A 20,759-nucleotide genomic window follows, 5' to 3' on the forward strand; every position below is an offset into this window, starting at 1 on the left:
CTTAATTGTGACACTTGCATGGAGGTCACTAATTGGAGTGGGCTCCATGGGGCGAAGCCCCCAGAAGCTCAGCGGTTTTAGGCATTAAATTACGATCAGGTGAGCATCCAGGGGCCGCCTTAGGCCCTTGGTGTGATCTAGGGGCGGAGCCCCCGGAAGCTCAGGGTTTTAGGCTTTTGAATATGGTCAGATGAGCATCCAGTGGTCCGCTTAGGGCCCTGGTGTGGTCCAGGGGCGGAGCCCCCGGAAGCTCAGGTGTTTGAGGCATTTATTTATGGTCAGCTGAGCAACCAGGGGCCACCTTAGGGCCCTTGATGGGGTACAGGGGACAGAGTCCCCGGAAGCTAAGGGAATTACCATGCCATTTCAGTAATAACATTTGTGAATTATTCACTGGTATCGAATTAGAAATAAACCAGTTCGAATTTTATCGGGAGGGCGATGGGGGGACTGCCCCAAGCCCGAGTGAGTGAGCATAGTGAATGAGAGGGCTGAGGGGGACGAAAGTGAGTACCCCCTCACAGGTTTTGAAGTTTTGTGTATTACAAAATTATATTCCTTGGCAAAACTATAGTATGAAAACAAACCATGTACTTTTTTCACACTTCACTTTTCTACAATATTTACTTGTACATTTTGAAGGATGTTATGCGAGGGAGCATAGCTCCCGAGCCAGGAGATTTTTGCATTTTTATTGGTCTAAACGCTGCACTCTTGGGCCCTCCAAAGCCTAATAGTGTGTTGAAGTCTTTAGTCAGTTTTTGCTGTACATTATTTTTTTGCACTTTTTCAATTTTTCCGGGGGGGGGGGACGATCTCCTCCTACAAAAATCGAGGGGGGAGGGGGACGTGTCCCCCCCCCGTCCCCCCGGGATCACCGCCCCTGGTCCCAAGTAGTAGCAGCCTAATATTGATGTAGACAAATGCTCATGTACCATTTTCAGCTCATTTTCTGTATGTAGATAGTTTAAAGGCCAGCCTGAAGACTTACCTAATGGCCAACTTTAACTAATATCATCTTCTTCTTTTTTATAACCATGTGTAATGTAATGTAAACAAAATTATATCTAAGTATAAAATTATGTAGCTCATTGTAAGCGCCTTGAGCACCCTCTGGGTGGATATGTTGCGCGTTATAAATGTCTGTATTATTATTATTATTATGTTATTACCTAAGAAAACAAAAAGTCAGTTGGTCACTCAGTAGTGTCTGACTGTGAAGTCTAGAAAGTAAACGGGTTTCCTTGCATAATTTGAATATTATAGGACACTGCTAGCGTTTAAATTCCTCATTACGTTTAAACAATTTCATTTCTTAATTTTTTTTAATCGAAACTTATTCACATACTCTGCAAAATTATTAATCCATCCCAACTTGTATGTCACTATGATTTTCTAAGTCTTTATCAGTACAATAGGTATTTTATTAGACAGAACCTTTATTTGGTTCTTTTGCAGTTTCCCATTTCATGTTCATTTGGTCTGAATTATGAATTTAATCTAATCTGAATTATGAATTGCATTTAATAACTTAGTCTGAATTATGAATTGTATTTTGGTCTGCATTTTGTGCTATCGCATCTCGTATTATCTATGTTCAAATCAATTGTTTATTCTGTATCCATTTGTTTCTTATTGATGTTTATAATCTGTAATTTTGTACTGACATGCAAACGAAACAAAATTAATTTCCAATAATAATTGGACAATAAATTTAAGTTTGAATTTGAATTTGAATTATCTATTTCTGTGCTGTAAACATGTTACTTTTTTACCCTTGTCTTTACATCTCTTTTTAATTTTGTGTTTAAAGTTCAATGTATACTTCTAGTATATTTTTTATTCTACATTTTATAATTATGTTATCGATGTACAATGTGTTTTCAATGTACTTTTTTGTAATGGAGTGAATAAATTAAGTTGAATTTAATTGAAATTACATATTTAAAATTCTTGCAAAGTTCTACAGAACTTATAGCCTATAATCTAGGCGGAGTGCCGAGCTTTTTTCTTTGCTGCTAGACTAATCTTAAACGTCTGATACGGCGAGACTACGAACCGTGAGCCGCGAAGCGACTCACGGTTCGTAGTCTCGCCGTATCAGACGTTCTGCTTAGGGTTAGTCTAGCAGCAAAGAAAAAAGCTCGGCACTCCGTCTAGATTATAGGCTACAGAACTTAATGTTGGCTGCAAATGGGACATGGTACCTTTGGATGACATGTGAAAGCAAATAGGCCTGATTATCTACATTATTTGTTTGGGTTTTAAAAAAATTCGGCATTTTAAAGCATTGCAAACTAAAACTCCAAGCGTGTGTGTGTGTGTGTGTGTGTGTGTGTGTGGGGGGGGGGGGGGGGGTACTTTGATATCCGCCCATTTTCAAGGGGGATGAGATATGAAAAGGGATATGACCCCATGTCCTTCGCCTATTGATACCCTTGAAAAGAGGGAACAAATGCCGTCCATGTGCTATCATTCTGGGTTTTTTTCAATTTGAAAGTCTGTTTTTCCCGATTGTTAATTAACCCTATCCTGTGTATTAAAAAGCAAAAGATTTTGATTATCATAATCGGTTTCATATCCCCTTTTAAATGGTTTGAAATGCCATCACATTTATATGCACTAAACTCATTATAATTTGAGAAATAATAACATTTCAATTATGTTTATACTTTTATGGGATGTCGTCTGCTTGGGCAGTATTGGTGCATTATGTGACGTCATTAAAACATCGTTTTTTGGCGAATCTCTCTTATACCCCAGATGCTATGGAAGTGGTTTTATTTGTAATTTTATAAATCACCCTATATGTAGTTGACCTAAACTTGCACTATGGCCATCTTTTGGCTTACCAGTTTCTAGTGATACATTATTTGACATATTTGTGATTTTCTTTGAATGTTCACCTTAAGGATACAAGAGGCAGTACTAGCATTGGGAGCTAAACAAGAGTTAAACAGGAAAGCAGAAATAAAATGTAAAGAAAGTAAATTAGAATTCTCATGTAATTTGAATTTTTCCCACTACTTTTCATTTCCTTTTCTCTCTCTTCTTCTTCTGTTCCTTTGACTCCTTTTTCTTTCTTTCTCTTCGTTTGCTTTCCCTTTTTGTCCTTCTCCTTCTTCTTCTTCTTCTTCTTCTTCTTCTTCTTCTTCTTCTTCTTCTTGGCTTCTTTTATCCTGTCTTTTTCATCTGCTTCTTCTGTTATCTCATTTTCTTATGTTTCCTTGTAATCTGACAGGTTTTTAAAGAGCGCTTCGATGCCGCCATTCATGACCGCCATGATGGTTACGGACCGGACAACATTCACCCTACCCTTTATAGATTTAGATTGTGCCTGAAAGACAAAATAATGTAAAGAAATAGGCCTACCGATGTAGAAGCAGTGGTAAGAGAAATAGGGAGAAAGAAAAGGGAAAGGAAAGAAAAATCATTTGAGCACTTTGCACCCACCCTTTATTTCATAGTCTTGTTTCGTCCCAATACTTCAAGCATGGACCCTATTAGGATAAGATTGGTGCCCCATGCAATCCCAAATCCTCTCCCTCCAACACCATTGCCCCCCTCAATAATTGGTCCCATGCTATGCCACTGTGTAAATTTATTTGACGAGAAAAAATAGACTGTGTTCGGCATCATGCATTCAAAAAATATATATACAAGCAACATAACAAAAACAGTACAATATATGCATGCGAGTTCTACACTGGCAAATACAAATTAAATACATAATATTACACTGCACATTTTAAATGATTTGTTTAATAGGAGCATGAGCAACATTGCAAATCCCAGCACTACTTCACCCAATTTATACAAAGTAAGATCCAATAAAATCATAAATCATAGATCAAAGAAATTACGAATATATTTTTGTAATTCTTCCAGTAAGTAACCAAGAAATGACTTCATTAGGGTAAATATGAAGAAGAGCAAACATTTCAAAGATTAAACAAAAGCGTGAACTGATAATTTTATTTTTCCATTGTCCATCGTTTCAAAGAACACCATCGATTTGGCTACTTTAGACAATATGACTTTTCTTTAAGAACTATTTTTGTTCTTTTAATTCACTGTAACTCAACTATGCTGTATTGGTGAAAGATTGGAAGACTATACATCAAATGACCTTCATAAAGTATTCAGTCACCCATATCTGCTGATTGTAACAAGAATAAAACCAAATGAAAACAACGTCTCTTTAATAGATAACTTCTTTTTTGATCTGGAGTTAAAAAACAATTAAAAATAAAATATGTTAAGCCATCAGTTATGAGTATAAACGATATCTTTCACAGTTTAAGAAGTGAAAAGTTGAACAAAGTTAATCATTGGAACAGGGGACATCTTTGCAGGCAAGTATATGGTTTGCAAATTTTTGCATTTTTCTTAAATGCACATTCTACAGTGTCTAATTTCTGAGAAGACGTTGATTTAATGTTGTTTCAAACCATATTCCAGTATGTACAAGATAAGAGTCAGAACAAACATGGTTCTGAATACAGGGCTATCACTGGTCACTGATATTAAAGTTGTCTCTTCTAAAAGCTAAATTTGATATCTTTTTGCAAAACAGAAGTCTTATTTTCTTCAAGAAAATAATTTCCGGGAAAATAAAGTCATGTTATAATATTTCATAAATATATGAATTTCTGCATTAAGGTTGAAGACCAACAAAAGCTTAAAAGGACGACAATTTATCCTGATTAGAAGAGTGAATACAAAACACAAAAATAAAACAGCATGGGAGAATATTGAAAACATGCTCAACTCTCTTTCTAAAACTTTTAATAATAATTATAATAATTGATTCATATTAAAGCGCTATTACAGCAGAAAAGAAACATAAAAATCATAACAATCAAATAAGGAACAGTAATTAAGATATTATATTTAGTGTTGAAAATATTTAGAGCTAGTTAAATAAATGACTAGATACAGCAAACACACGTACAAGATAAATGATTATTAAGTGATTAAAGCTACATCCATTCATGGATAACAAAAACTACAATGCAGACTCATTTTACTTCAGTCTAAATGACTACACAAAGACTACGTAGACATTTGCCTTGGCCTATAGATTCAGTTTAAATCCAGAGCACCATAGTGCTAGTCTTCAGATGTAAACCATTTCCCCATCATACAGATAGTTTCAAAAAGTCATTTGCTATGTTGAAAATCATGCAACACTGTTATGTATAGAATATTAAAGGCATACTAGTTATGTCTGTAGATAACATATTGCTATTATAACAACAAACTCTTCGATATAGTACTGCTTCATCAGTGGAATACAAGGTGAAAATCTGGAAAAGAAATCTTTATTTCAAACTCTTTTAACATTACTGAAATGTACATGAGATTATACAACCGAATATACAACTTTAATACGCTAAAACTGTTGTGCAAAGCAAGTTTTCTGTGTTCATTTAACATTTAAATATCGTAATTCATTCATAATACTCGTATTAACTCATGAAGTAAATTCCTGCTAGGCAATGTTGCTTTATCATAGATAATAGAGGTATTATATATGAATTACATAAAAACTACAATATTCTTATAAGGAAAATCAAAGGTTAATTAAACTATGATGCTCTATCATTTTGCACCTTCACCCTTTCAGTAATAGAAAAGAAGTTAATCTGCCCATTTTTTTCTTCATATTTTAGACAAAGACAAACTTGTTCTTCTTGATGTTCAGAGGTTTAATGATTTGTGAAGTTTGATATGATGGAATTCTACGTAACTTGAAAAGATGAACAATGAAAAAGGCACTGCAGTTGATAACATATTTTACAAAAGGATCCCTGTGGAAGAGAAAAAAGAAAAATATTTTTTTTTTTTTTACAAACTTGTGTTGTTAAAGATAAACTTGAGTTCTGGTTATGCGATTGCATTGTGAAAGAAAAGGTGTAGAATGTATCAGAAAAGTTGATCATAAAGCATGTAAGTAATGGTGTGTAATGCAAGGTTCTGGAGTCATCAAAATCATCATAAATTTGGCAGTCTTGGTAAAGTAACAATCACTTACACAGAAAGATGTATATGGGACAACACACATGGTGTCGGGGCTAGCTAGTACTACCCTGATTTCCTTATCTTTCTATGCTCATTACTCAGCCAGTATACATTTTCTTCCAAAATTGTTTGGCACATGACATTTATTTGTAATCTTGAACATTCAGTGTAAGTTTCGTTAGATTCTGTGAGAATTCATTTTCTTTTTTTTACCAGAACTCAAGTTTATCTTTAAACAGGTTTATAAACTTGGTGGCATTGTAAACATGATCAAGGCAATATATTTTTCATAAGGCAATGGGCAATAACAAATTCATGGGAGAGTCCATTTTTCACAGCAAAAGGACACTTTGGTTTGCTTGCACGTTTTGTGTCCTAAAGCTCTCGTAGGCTCTCTTTATTATTACTGCCCATACTTCAGCTTGTTGTCGGTCACCAAACTTCACATTTCTTTTCGGGTTCATAGGGGTCCCCGATGGACAGTTGAAGACATCAGCAAATACTGGCATGTTTGAAACAGCACCATTAACCCTGTATGATAATGAACCAAATGAAGAAATCAATTATCATCTATCCAACAGAATAGAATGTATGAGTAATAATATTCCTTTCAGTCATCTCTATATACATATTAAGCCCCGTCATTGCTCATAAATGAAGTGATAAATTCCGCAAAATAATTCTGAAGTTGCAAATAAAGGAAGTTTAGTTTTACATAAAAGTTAGTTTAGATGTTGTCAATATTAGGTAAATGTTTATGATAATAGGTCTTAAAAATAATGGTTTAAAATCTGCCTAAGTCTTGTAACTTATATGACATCATTATGATTCAGTTGATAGAGACGTTTCTCAGACTAAAAGGCCTATGATAACCACCTATTTTGATAGTACTTTCCATGAAGCTGCTTCAATCTTCACGAGTTTCCATATTCTCAGCTTTTCATACGTAATCCGAGCTCAATTAATCTAAAACCAGTAGATGGATCTTCGAATGCGCGAAGTCGAAAATGATGCCTCCGCCACAGACCAATTTTATAAACCCAAACATAACCAATGTTTAAAATTCAAGTTTAATTGTAATCCATTAACAGGTTCTCAGAATATTGTGATTACAAGCTATTTTTCACATATACATGCATGTATGACTCTTTGATTTTTACCTCATGAACCTAAAATCTAATCAGTTCATTGGCTCTGCAACAGGTAGGCATTTCGGGGGCAAATTCGCCCTGAGCCCCCGTGTATTTTTGTCACTGCTCTGCAAGACACATAGTCCTTAGTTTCATAGTAATCCTTCTGTCGGTTCTAATGAGAATGCGTTCACAAGCTATTTCTTCATACAAAGTGAGAGTCCCGTGACCTTCCGACCTTTGACCTCGTGACCCCTAAATCTAATCAATTCATTATCTCTGCAAGATATGACCCACGTTTGGCGGGAATCCATCAATAGGTTCTTATAATCAGGCACGTAGCCACGGGGGGGGGGGGGGGGGGGGAAATTCCAAGATCGGTTGAACTTTTTTTACCGGCTTTTTTTTTACCTCGATCGATTACAATATGTGCCCCCCCCCAAACATCAAACTCTGGCTACGTGCCTGCTTATAATAAGGCATTATGCCATTGTAACATTATATTACAACAACAACAGTTGGCCCGCGATAGGGGGCGTAGCATGATGTCTTTCCCATGCCTGACTTGGGGCCAATCGGGTATACGGACGGCGATGCAACTGCATGATTCACGTGCGTGCAACATACGCGAAACGGGCTCGAAACCGAAGCGTGAGGAGAACTTCGGTCTGTTCCGCAAACGCTAGCGCGCTGACCGTTAATCAAGTCCATTCGTTTACGTGCAGTTGTTCAAAAGAAGTCGTAGATGGCGTTAACTAGTATTTGCCATGCTACACCCCCTTTAAACCCCGCTTACACGAGGCAGTAAACATCAAGAAGAAAAAACATCAGACAGAGCGGTTAAAAGAACCATTTTGCGGGTGAGTGAGTGGCAGAGAAGGGTGAAAAACTTGAGCTGTGCGAAAATAATGTGCACTATGCTCATGTCATTTTATTTTCCTGCAGCATTTTTGTCTTTACCGTGGTTTCTTCATCTTGTTTGAATTGGACCTACTAATACAGAACACTCACCTGAACTTCTCAGGTGAATGAGTATCCGCCAAGATGGACATCTCTGTATACTGAGGTGTAGCATAAGTACACCACACCTGGCCGAAGCCCACAAAGAAGAGCTGATCATGAGACAGACCTAGACCACTCAGCAGACCCATAGTGTCGTTGAACGTCTCACACCACTTGTGATAGGCCTGATAAGCAAGCTTCAAACCGCCGTTATCAGCGATGTTTTCACCTAGTGTGCGTACACCATCCACCTGCCGCAAGTAGCCCTAGTAAAAAATAATTAGGAAAAAAAATATTTAAAAAAATAGGAAAAAAATAAATAAAATTTTCTCGTCCCCAAAAAATATATTTCAAATAGCATAGTTTTGGAACAAAAAATAGGAGAAACATAAAACCACAAATAGTTTTGAAATATATTTTTTCCTATTTTTCTCGTCCCCCCAAAATATATTTCAAATAGCGTAGTTTTGGAACAACAAAAAGGAAAAAATAAAGCCACAAATAGTTTTGAAATATATTTTTCTCCTATTTTTCTCGTCCCCAAAAAATATATTTCAAATAGCATAGTTTTGGTACAAAAAATAGGAAAAAAATAAAGTCACAAATAGTTTTGAAATATATTTATTTCCTATTTTTCTCGTCCCCCCAAAATATATTTCAAATAGCATAGATTTGAGTTCCTAATCTATTCTATTTAAAATACGTTTTGAGAGGACAAAAAAAAAAGGGAAAAAATAAATTTTGGTATTTATTTTTTCCTATTTATTTTTTAATAGGGAGAAGAATGAACAAGGGATGGCAAGAGGAAATCACGAAAATATTTCGAACATATTTCTTATTTAGAACGACAAACCAAATATATTTAAGAGATATTAAAAAAAAAGTTGCTATCATTTGATTTGATTTTATGATAAATGATTGCTGAACTATATTGTTCGGTCAACTCAAGTTCTATTGTGTAGCACATTGTTGTACGATATACATATGAAGGTGTTATGCATGCATGTACAAAACAATACTTTTGTAAAATCTAATGATCGAATCCCCCTCCATATATCATTCCCTATATTCCCTTCCCTAGTAAAAAAAAAAAGATTAAAAATGGGAATATAAATTTTCTGCTGTACAGTACAGATAATGAAATGCACACAAATTTCGATTTCAGTTTGAAATGTTCGAACACTTTAATATTACGTGAAAATATCAAATGCAATGTACATGTACACCCTTTGGTGAATGAGAGTACCAAATAAACAAGAAGCCTACAAAACTTCTAAATCATAAATATACCAGTACTAAGATAACTAACAAAACTTTGCTAGCATTTTATTTAGAGAATTTTGGATTCAAAGGTAATACCAGTACATTTATCAGCTAGTAAATATATGCATGAATATATATCTCTGTCTAAATGCTGGCTGGCAAACTGATTGGCATATAATTATATACCCGTCTTTTAAATGATACAAATATAAAGCAAATGTACTAATACTTTGTATTGTAGGTCTAAATGTAAGACAAAAACACGAGAGAGGAATTTTTTCCCCCTTAAATCGTTTGCTAATAACTGGTCAAATTTGCAGATAAATGTGAACCAATATTGGTTCACATGAATACCTCAATAAAAGGAATATGCAGCTTTGTCAGAAACTAGGGGTTCACAAGTCCAGATCTTCACCCTATCACCCACAAGGAGCTGGAATTGTTGAACGAGCAAATCGTGTGATCAAAGAACAATTAGCACGATATATTGCAGACCAGGGAGGAGATTGGGATAGTCACCTCCATCAGCTACAGCTTGCTTACAACTCAGGTGTCCACTCGACTACATGACTCCTTACTTCATTTTCCATGGCAGAGAAGCCAGGGTTCCAGCAAATATCACATGCCCAGTCCCAGCCGAATATGCCACTTCAACCGAACTGTATGCAGTCGACCTTCATCAAAGACTCAAGAAAGCTTTCCAGTATGCTAAACAGAAATCACAGATTGCAAAAAGGCAGCAGAAGGAAGGATATGACAAGAAGATTCGTTCCATCAAGTACAACATTGGTGATTTAGTTTGGCTTCATGATCCTACGAATGCTAGGAACAAACTCGATCCAAATTAGACAGGACCGTTTTCCATCCTATCCCCATCAGAAGATGGACTGAACTATAAGATAGCAAATATCCACAATGAGAGAAGTCAGAAGGTATTACACCATAACCGCCTGATCTGTTCAGATCTAGACTTCCTCGACAGATTAAGAAGCCGGAAAGATTTCGCAATTTTCAGCTCTGACGGATTTTTGGAACTTGACATTTCTCAACATGTGCTACAACATATTGACCATGGATGTTTGAATTTATGGAAGAAATAGCGTAATAACTGAAAGTTTGGATTTTTGCTGAACTCATTGGATTCCGCGATTTTGATAATGAGCGTTATAGTGAACTAATTCCACACTCAACAAGGAATTTTGAACTGTAAGAACACAGGAATTATTGTGAGGAACTTTTCATACTTTGAGGAACGTTACATCATATTGTGTCTTCAATGACAAATGAACGATATTGGACTATCAGCAGACTTTGATTTCGACGATTGCGAACAAACTTTTGAACTGTGTAGTTGCAATAACGACCTTCGTCATTGCCTTGTTTTCGTTCACATTCTGCCCCATTAATATTCTCCTTTTCCTTATCGTCAGAAAATCGCATTCGTTTTGCACGTAGTGATTGTTATTCCTAGTTAGGTACTTTCCTCATGTTCTTTTCCTTTCAAATTTCATAGGCATAGTCTCTAACATCTCATCGAGGTCACTACATTCTTCGATTTTCGAAATCACTCATGCATAACCGTCCAGGCGCCGCTTTGTCCGTTTCTGGTCCATTTTAAGGCCTTTCTTTCTTCCTTCCTCTCTCCACTATCCTAGATCCTACAAACTTCTAACAAATTCCTTTAGATAGTCTATGTTCTTTCATCTGCGACGTATAACCTGACCTTCAAAATGCCATCTTCGTACTCAAAATTCAAATCTGAAACCGACTCCGTCAAAAATCTTTAAAATTCTTGAAATATGGACCCCTACAAATCTAAAAAGTGAAATAACCCTTTTTTTTTTTTACCAATTCCGTTTCGTCTCATTTTCTCGCAGTATCTGTATTTCATAATTGCACATAGCCATGCCAAATTTTACGCTCCAATGGCTATGCAAAACATAAATAGCGCTCTCTAAAGTTTTGGGAATTGGCTTTCTTTCTGTGGCCGTATCTCCATTATGCCTTGGCAAACCCGTACCCGTTTGGATTTAGATACTTGAAGATATGCCCTTTCCAGCCATATATAAAAAAATTATATACCTAGCTAACACTGACCGACTTTGCGAAAAATGCACTCCAAGTATGCAGTTTTCAAGAAAACTGAGAAATAACTTCAACTTGCTCTAATATTACGATCCTTAGACCTACGCCAATGAAACCTGGCAGAAATATGTATCCATATTCGTGACAAATGTCTGCCAAGTTTGGTAAATTACGATGACGTCAGCGCAAAGTTATCGCCAAAAATGATGAATTTACTATGCATTACGTAATAGCGCGTTTATATGCGTGCAGTACATTGCGCGCATATGACAATTGGTGTTTAACTGACCGCAATGGAGTGCCCTTTCGAATGATACTAAGTATGGTATATGTTCACACAGAAAATTTTAAGTAAATCACATTTGAACAAGGGTCACTATACGAATTCCGCCGAGTATCCGCCCAATTATAACACGTATCGGCTATGACGTCATTTTTTTCAGACAGCTTTTCGCCCCCTAAACGTCCTTTTCTTTCCTTGAAATTTCGCAGTGACATTCCGAGTTGCAATACGCAGGGCACCTCGAGGCCGGATTTAAAAAATTGGTCAAGGGGGCCATTAAGCCATTTAAGACGCCATATTTTGTCCTATAAATCTATTTAAAATCACGTGTTTTTATAGGATTATCATAGAACAAAAGAGAGTTGTTTACAATAACAACCATGAAATTCTCTTTCCAATGATACCAAATACGTCCGATAAAGAGACATAAAGAGAGAGAGAAAAAAACACAATTAAAGTCCGGTCATAATACAGATCCTGTACGTTTTCCGCCCATGTATTACACGCATTGTCTATGGGGCAAATCGGGTTCACGCTTCTGAACCCAGAACGATCTTTATTTTTCTTGAAATTTTACAGGCACATTCTAAGAGGCCAAGTGCAGAGCATCAAGAAGCCGGATTTTTGAAACCGGTCAAGCATGACATTAAATGCTATTTCATACTCTACGTAACTAGTCCGAAAGACGCTCTTTCGTTTGACACGTAAAAACATGGCGTCATTGCACGCACATCGTTCTGACACGATTTCATTTCTAGTTTACACTTTGTTATTTTTCGAAGAATCTTTGTATATCGAGCGTGATAGATCTGTTGTCATCTATATGGCACACTATCGGTTCTCTGTTTCACTTTGTTTTGATGTTTCACTATACATGATGATGTACACTTAGTTATTATTATTATTTTTAATATCTGTGTTCATTTTGTTGTTGTTATTTGGATGTTTTTTTGATAATTTTGGTGAAGAAACAAAATTAATCTTTGTATTGTTATATTTTTGTTGTTGCAAAGGACAGATTGATCCTTACTCTATTTAAAGACAAGAAAAAAAGTTTTTTCTGCAATTTTCAGATTTTTTTTGGGGTATCCAGGAATCACTGCGATTTTTGAAACCAAAGAGATTTCATTATATTTTATATACATGTATATATATCTCTATATATATATTTTTTTTTTACAGTAAACGTTGATTTTGAATGGTTACTTTTTATGGACCTTGTAATACGTCAATGTATTGCTACTTGTGATGATGGTGTAAGAATGAAGAAAATGATGTTATGATTTATTAGATGAAATACCAGTTTCTCACATGAGGTTAGTGATATTTGGTTGAAATAGAACATTGAGCATGTTTGCTTAGACTACGTAGCTCAAAATGTTATTTCTCTGCTATGTATAAGGCAGTTTATGATATATGATACATAAACATAAGAGAAAAGTTTTCATGTCTCGAAAGTGACAGATTATTGATTTGAATGTAAGTACACATTACTCGTGTACATGTATTACCATTGTATTGGTCACATTCCTACAAGCCTTGAATATTGGTATTGTGAGCTTAAGGATGATATCGAATTTTATTGCAGCCATTACTTCACAATTTTTTTTTCTTTTCTGGAACAATGTTTAGAATGTTTCAATTGCTTCATCATACCAAATGAACAACAAAAAGTAAACAAAAATTGAGTGGTTTTTGTTACATATAATGCTGAAAGAAGTAGCATGTTTTATTTGTTTGTTCAAATATGTTGATAGTGGAAGTTGCTCAAAACGTTCAAAATTATTCTTTTGATGTCCAGCTTATTTGGGAATCAGTGTTTAAAATGGGGACATTTTATTTGTGAGAAGGATATTGTTTGTAGAGCTATATTTTGAACAGGACAATATTGTAATGTAGAATATGTATGAAAGCATCCTATCTTGCCATATTTGCATTCTTCTATCATCAAACTCTATTTTGCTCATTCCATCACATTCAATCACCGTCACCATTCCCTCTACATGCTCTCGTGCATGTTCACTCTTCCCAACTTCAGTCTCTTTTATTACTCCTTTCACGTTTATCCTTTTATGTTCATTCTTTGGTTTATTGTTCTTTACAGTATGATTGGTTAAGCTTTATTGAATATTCATAGCAGCTTATTGATATGCACGTACCTCCTTTTATTTACCAGCTCTGTTGTTTGCATATGTATTAGTTACTGTTGTTACACAATGTACATGTAAATCCATGGCGATATATAATAATAATAATAATCCGGTTTTTTATATAGCGCTCAATACACCGATCCAACGATGTACCTAAGCGCTTTACAGATATATTATTACCCCAAATAAACCCTCGGGTTGCAAGCATGCATTATCCCAGGCAGTTCCCCACATGCAAGCATGGAGTGAAGATGTGTTTGTTTGTTGTGCTCTGCAAGTTAGAGACCCGCCGTGCCTTCGCCATGCCTTAGCCCTATAGGCCACCCTACAATATGAAGAAAGGGTTCCAAAAAGTCATTTGGCGAACGGTATCTGAATTTCAAAGAGAAAATCACATTTCCAGAAAGTTCTTTTTCTGCCCTTTCATATGACACCTCAGTCAGGAAAACTGAGCCAGGAATAACAAAATTCCGTTAATCGTATTCGTTTTCACTAAGAAAATATTGTAACATAACTAGCCCAGTAATTTAGTAAGACATAGAGGGCGTTATAGATAATTGTGAAATAAATATATGTACATCGTGAGATGTCAGTCAGTCAGCGTTGACCTGTCGTTGCGACAGGTGCGTTACCAGGAACGAGTTACTTGAACTGCAGATATACTGTGCAAGTGTTGTTTCTTTAGTCCTGTCAGACATTCAGTGATTGCGGGAGTGAGTAAAATGAGAGCTAGTCCACGTTATTCTTATACGATAAACTTTTGTGAGAGCCCACTGAGAGATATAGTTGATGAATGATTGTCGAGAGCGTGGACGGGTTTTGAGAGACTGCAAGGCAGAACGCTACCCCGGCAGATCGAGCCCGGTTACGCCACAATATCTTCAACAACATAAAAACAGAACTTGACCATTGTAGATCTACCACTTTAAAACAAATATATCATCTGTTCAGAGCCATTAGGGCATTAACTCTGTGTGTTGAAGTATATGAGTCAACGCCCTTCTGGCTCCAAAGAGAGGATATCTGTTTTGCTTTGCAGCTTTGTTTTTTTAATACCAAAATTTCCATCTTGTAGCTATAGTACTGGTTTACTAAACAGTCTGTCCTTTTCGTATAGGCTAGAGCGGAGGCGCGACCCCACCAGTCTCTAAGGTTCCCATCCTTGTCAAACTCACGACCGTGGTTGTCAAATCCATGGGTCAACTCATGACCCATCACCATCCCAATGGCTCCAAAGTTCATTGACCTGCCAAAAGAAAACGTGTCATCATGTTGAGGGATTGAGTAGGATCTAAGTTCAACTTACAGATTCGGTACATTCTCCAAGATGAACTATGCATTATTCTATCAGAAAAAGTTTTCAGGATCTCAAATGGACTGATACAATTCTATAAGAACAGTCAACTGGACAATGGTCTGACCGATGAGGATAATGATTAGTTTAACTGAAATTAGTTCACAAATCAGTCTCCTGAAGATTACGTGGAACACGGATTGTATATATGACCTATCAAAGAATATGTGCTCAAGGTCACATCCCAGTGAATCAGATATACGTGTCCTTCGATCCTGGTTTTCTTGGATCACTGGCATATCCAATACTTTAGGAAACTGATTTGAGAATAAGTTAAGATTAAAATGAGAAGTGTCCTTTAAAAATACAGTTTTGTAATGATTCATCCCTTCAATACAGCTCAAAAGAGATTTGTTTAAACAAGAAATCTGAATAAATCTAGTACAGCATATGAATAAACAGAAGTCCTCTAGTCATCATTTCATCTTGTAGACAAAAAGGTCTGCCAGTACAATCTTTTATATCTTTGGATGGGATCATGTTACTTACATTGGACGTGGTACATCATAGAATGGAGCCTGGAGTATACCGGAAGGGAAGACCATCTCATTGAATTGTGGTGAGTAGAATGCATTCACCTGTGTTGGTCTCGCGGGCCATCTAACATTTTATATTGAACAAAAGTGACATCGGATCAAGAGTCATTAAAAATATTCTCAAACACACACAGGTTGTTTCATTTTTCGACAACCATTCCACATTTTATATTTATGGTTTGGCTTAATGATTTTTAATTCAAAGCCCTCAAAAATATGCTAGATGCCTGAGTTGACAGGGCAAAGATTCGGCACACACAGCGTCCATTTTTGTTTCATGACTATATTGCGTTTGATGGCAGGAATTTAAAAAAGAAAAATATGCTTTGAAATTTTTAAATTGGCAACACGTTGAGAAATTCAAAATCCTTGTTTGTCAAAGTGATTGGCAAATTTTTCGTCTCTTTGAAAACACCCTCGCCAACTTATATTGTTTTCAGAGACATTACATTTTATTTTAATTATGTAGCAGTAAAAAAAATTAAAAATTGTTGTCAGTTCAAAGGACAATATGTGATCAACTTTAATAACCTACAAACAAATCCTGTCCTGAAAGGGTTAAGGAAATATAACAAACTGATTTCGATTTATTTTCAATGAATATCCTGATAATTGAGATTTGAAACAAAGACGGCTCAATTAAGCCACTAGTATTGAAATCATGCTAGCTGGCTCTACACTAAGTGGTAGGGGAAGATAAGTGACATCCTTTCATTTAGTAGATGTATGACTGTCATATTGGTGGTTTTTAGAAACTGGTTTAGGTATTGCTATGGTATAGGTATAATTTAGATTTAGATTTTATTTGACTCTATCGACCCCCGTCAGGATTATGAGAGCACAACATATTTACAATACAATACAGAAAGATATATAAAACAAAATAAGATATAATAATAAAATACATAGACATGATAAAAAAAATTATATTTCTAAAACACAATAAACATGAGCTAAAAACTAAGTATACACTATACAAAGTTATTAAAGTTATAAGTCTAAAATATCACGTGGTTTGGTTTGTTTACCACTACGAGTAACTACACTTTTATTGACAAAAATAGGACTTTGCCCTCAGCCTTGGATCCAACGAAAATAATTATATTATTACTGTTATGAATCTTATTATTATTATTTTAAATTATTTATTCGGCAAAAACAAAGAAAATCATTGAATACAAAACTAGAGTACATTTGGAAAAAAAGTCACATGGATGCCGGGAAAAGAAAAAGATTAACTTAATTATAACCTGAAGGTCTTCTTTTCCAATCCATGTGACTTTACAGAAATGGTAACAATAAAATGGTGAGGTATTACAATTTATGAATCACTGTGTAATCAACAACAATCATTGACAAGATAAAACCAAAAAGACAAAAAAAATAAAAAATAAACCCCTCCCCCCCCCCAATTTTTTTCAATTGTTTAACACTAGATCTATTAAACAATTTGTCCATGTGAAATGTGCTAGGGTTACTCACAACAAACTGTCAATCCAAATATAATTACCTTTTCAACCACTCTTTCATGGCCGATAATGATTTACTACACTATATCTGGAACACAACTGTTGCTTAAATAATGTGTGTAGGTCAATTGTAGAATTGTCATTGCCTATTCAAGATAACAACATTATCAAATGGACCTGGATTTCATGAAAATTCATGAAAGACGTTCACCACATTTTAAGCAATTCGATAGTACTTTGAGACAGATTTTGAATTCAATATTCTGAAACATCACATACTCATTCTTGTCAACCGGTTCATCAAGAAGGCCCCTCAATTTTTGCAGAAGATATCGCACAACATTCAGGGAATTCTGGAATACACTGGATGCTGATATGTCTATCTGTGTAGGGATAAATAATTACAATTACAGAAGACACATAGGGTGGGGGTAATAATCAAGAGTTTTTTCTGCATAGCCAGAAAACCGATATCTAATTTGAATGGCCAACAGTTTCCTTACAAAGGTAACTTAATCCAGCAAAAAGAGACTTGGTATACATATCAAAGAAATAAATCTAATTTAAAAAAGTATTCTATTCATGTGGTAGTGATCAACAAATTGGTCTAATTCTCAGACAGTCTTATTAAAACACCAAAACCAGAAGGAAGCAAGACATTTTTGTGAAATTTGTGAGTGATATATAGTCTTTTGCTGCCAAAAAATGCAACAGTTAACATTCTGTCAAGGCTTCTAGATTTAAAGTATGTTATAAGATTATAACCCCAAGGTGGATAACATAGGTATCGATATGAAGAATTTCCCTGAGTGCCACAGCACTTTATCAGAGCAGCAGAGCTAAATCTGGACAAAGTTTTTCTGAGCTCATTCAGACTACGATGTGATATGCCTTACACACAAGTAAAACATTGATACATGTATCATTGGGATGTCAACAGGGCGAAAGATTAGAAGGTGGTCTCCCATCTCTTTGACTTACGTCTTTGAAGTATGCATCTAACTGGACAGTGTCTTCGATCCAATCTGGGAATCCTATCTTACGTTTGATTGCATAAGCTTTCTCCTCTGCAGCCTCTTTAGTCGCGTCATCCATCCAAGTCACATTGTGTAGGTTTCCCATGAAGGCATCTTGTATGTAATGGATCAAGTCCTGGGTCTGTAATGAGAAGTCAAACTTTGGTTTAGCATTCCAAGGATCAATGGCGGATTCAGGGGGGCCCGCCTCCCCCCCCCTCTGGAAAAAAAGAAAAGAAGGAACAAAAAAGAAGAGGAAAAAAGGGGAAAGATTTTTTTTTGTGTGCTAAAGAAAGCAACCAAAAAAGTAACTTCACCTAGGGCCCTAAGTCAGGCACCTGGATGCTCATCTGACGGTATTTTAATGCCTAAAACCCCTGAACTCCTGGGGGTTCCGCCCCCTGGAACCCACACCAATTAGTGACCTACCAGAACCACAAATAAAGTATCAAAATATGCTCATCTGACCGTTATTAAATGCCTAAAACCCCTTGACTTCCGGTGGCTCTGCCCCCCTGGACTCCACCTAGGGCCCTAAGACGGACGGCTGGATGCTAATCTGACGGTAATTTAATGGTTAAAACGCCTGAGCATCTGGGGTCTCGGCCCCCTGGACCTCACGCCAATTAGTGTCCTGCCAGTGTCACAACTTAGATATCAAAATATGTTCATCTGACCGTAATAACATGCTTAAAACCCTGAGCTTCCGGTTCTCTGCCCCCCAAACCCAACCAATGGCCCCAAGGTGGCCCCAAGGCGGGCCCCTGGATGCTCCTCTGACCGTAATCTATTGCCTACCACCCTGAGCCTCCGGGGGCTCCGCCTCCTGGACCCCACGCCAATTCGTGACCTGCCAGTGTCACAAATTAGGTATAAAATATGCTCATCTGACGATAATTTAATGTATAAAAACCCTGAGCTTCTGGGGGCTACACCCCTGGAACCAAAACCAAATTGTGTCCTGCCAGTGTCACTCACAAATAAGGTATCAAAATATAGTCATCTGACCGTAATGTATTGCTCGAAACCCCTGAGCTTCCGGGGCTTCGCCGCCAGGAACCCACGTCAATTCGTGACCTACCAGTGTCACAAAAAAGGTATCAAAATACGCTCATCTGACAGTAATTAAATGCCTATACCCCCTGAGCTTCTGGGGGCTCCACCCCTTGACACCCGCGTTCAGCGGGTTCTGCATGTAAGAGTGGGGTGATGGGGAATTTCTTTTGTCTACCCCTAAAAAAAAAAACGTTTCTGCCACTGCCAGTGTCACCATTACGTACTAATATTTGGATCGCATAATTTCAAATTTGGCCCCCCCCCCCCCTAAGAAATCCCGGATCCGCGCCTGCCAAGGATGATATTGCATCACAATGACTTGCAGGAGTTGAGACACACAAAGTCGCTGAAAAAAAAGTTATCCTCAATTAGTTTTGAGCATGTCAATTTGTTAAAGGCCAATTAAGTCTGTATGAGGCCGCTAAAATATGTCCTTGACCGGACTTGACAACACTGTTGCCTATTTCTCATTAACTGCTTAGCTATATTTTCCTAATAAAGAATACACTTTAAAGGTACTATGTCCCATTTGCAGCCAACATCGAATTCTGTAGAACTTTGCAGGAATTATATGAATATGTCACGTGGTCCTATATGTGAAATTTAAATGTTAGCAGTGTCTTATTATTCAAATTATGAAAGGAAACCCATTTACTTTCTAGACTTCACTGTCAGGCACCATGAAGTGATTGACTGAATTTTGTTTCTTCTTTGGTAATAACATACATAAAATGAGCTATAACGGTAGATGAGCATTTGTCTACATCAATAACCCACTTCTTGCAATGGCCAAAATTAAACTAATTGAATGTTTCACAGCACAAACGTACGACCATTCGATGAAAGGGTCTGAAAATCAGACTATTACCCAAATGATTGCAATCACTAAAGTCGATTCGACAACTAATGCTCGTTATTTTCCCACTACAATACATTTTCAAGCCTTTTCGTTTTGAGGGAAGTTCAAAATTAGTATTATCTTTCAAATACCGATGGAATTTAACCTTTTCTTGGGGGGGGGGGGGGGGGGGCCTGCAAATGGGATATATTACCTTTAAGAAGAAAAAAAACTCATCTTTGAAAAAACTATAATACACCAGTTTACGGTTGTGTGCGCCATTTCAAACAAAGCCAATGACCTAGAGGTCATGTATTTATGCGTAAATTAAGATTGCGCCCATGCAAATTATGATGATATCACTGCCTACGCGCTGCGTTGTGCGCGCAAATCATCATTTGCATGGGCGCAATCTTAATTTACGCATCAATACCACTGGTCAAAGGTCACTGGCCCTGAATTCAGGGCCAATGACCCGAGGTAAACGGTCTGCGCATGCGCACTGATACAACCGTAAACTGATGTATTGTTTAGTGCTTACTACTCAAAACTT

The 20,759-nt window shown here is 36.6% G+C and overlaps 1 protein-coding gene across 1 annotated transcript in view; it reads right to left on the reverse strand.

Moving 5' to 3' along the window:
* Positions 1 to 6,217: 6,217 nt before the first annotated feature.
* LOC583486 (endothelin-converting enzyme 1-like) overlaps positions 6,218 to 20,759 on the reverse strand; it is a 30,297-nt gene continuing 15,755 nt past the window's right edge. Inside the window, exons 12-17 of the mRNA XM_030973450.1 lie at positions 18,278 to 18,454; positions 17,576 to 17,679; positions 15,781 to 15,891; positions 14,994 to 15,183; positions 8,166 to 8,422; positions 6,218 to 6,555 (exon numbers count right to left, since the gene is read on the reverse strand). Of these exons, the coding sequence (XP_030829310.1) occupies positions 6,357 to 6,555; positions 8,166 to 8,422; positions 14,994 to 15,183; positions 15,781 to 15,891; positions 17,576 to 17,679; positions 18,278 to 18,454 (1,038 nt within the window). The 3' untranslated portion in view covers positions 6,218 to 6,356. The remainder of the gene's footprint in view (positions 6,556 to 8,165; positions 8,423 to 14,993; positions 15,184 to 15,780; positions 15,892 to 17,575; positions 17,680 to 18,277; positions 18,455 to 20,759) is intronic.

This window comes from Strongylocentrotus purpuratus, unplaced genomic scaffold, assembly GCF_000002235.5.
Source record: "Strongylocentrotus purpuratus isolate Spur 01 unplaced genomic scaffold, Spur_5.0 spur5_scaffold_6, whole genome shotgun sequence".
Classification (NCBI taxonomy): domain Eukaryota; kingdom Metazoa; phylum Echinodermata; class Echinoidea; order Camarodonta; family Strongylocentrotidae; genus Strongylocentrotus; species Strongylocentrotus purpuratus.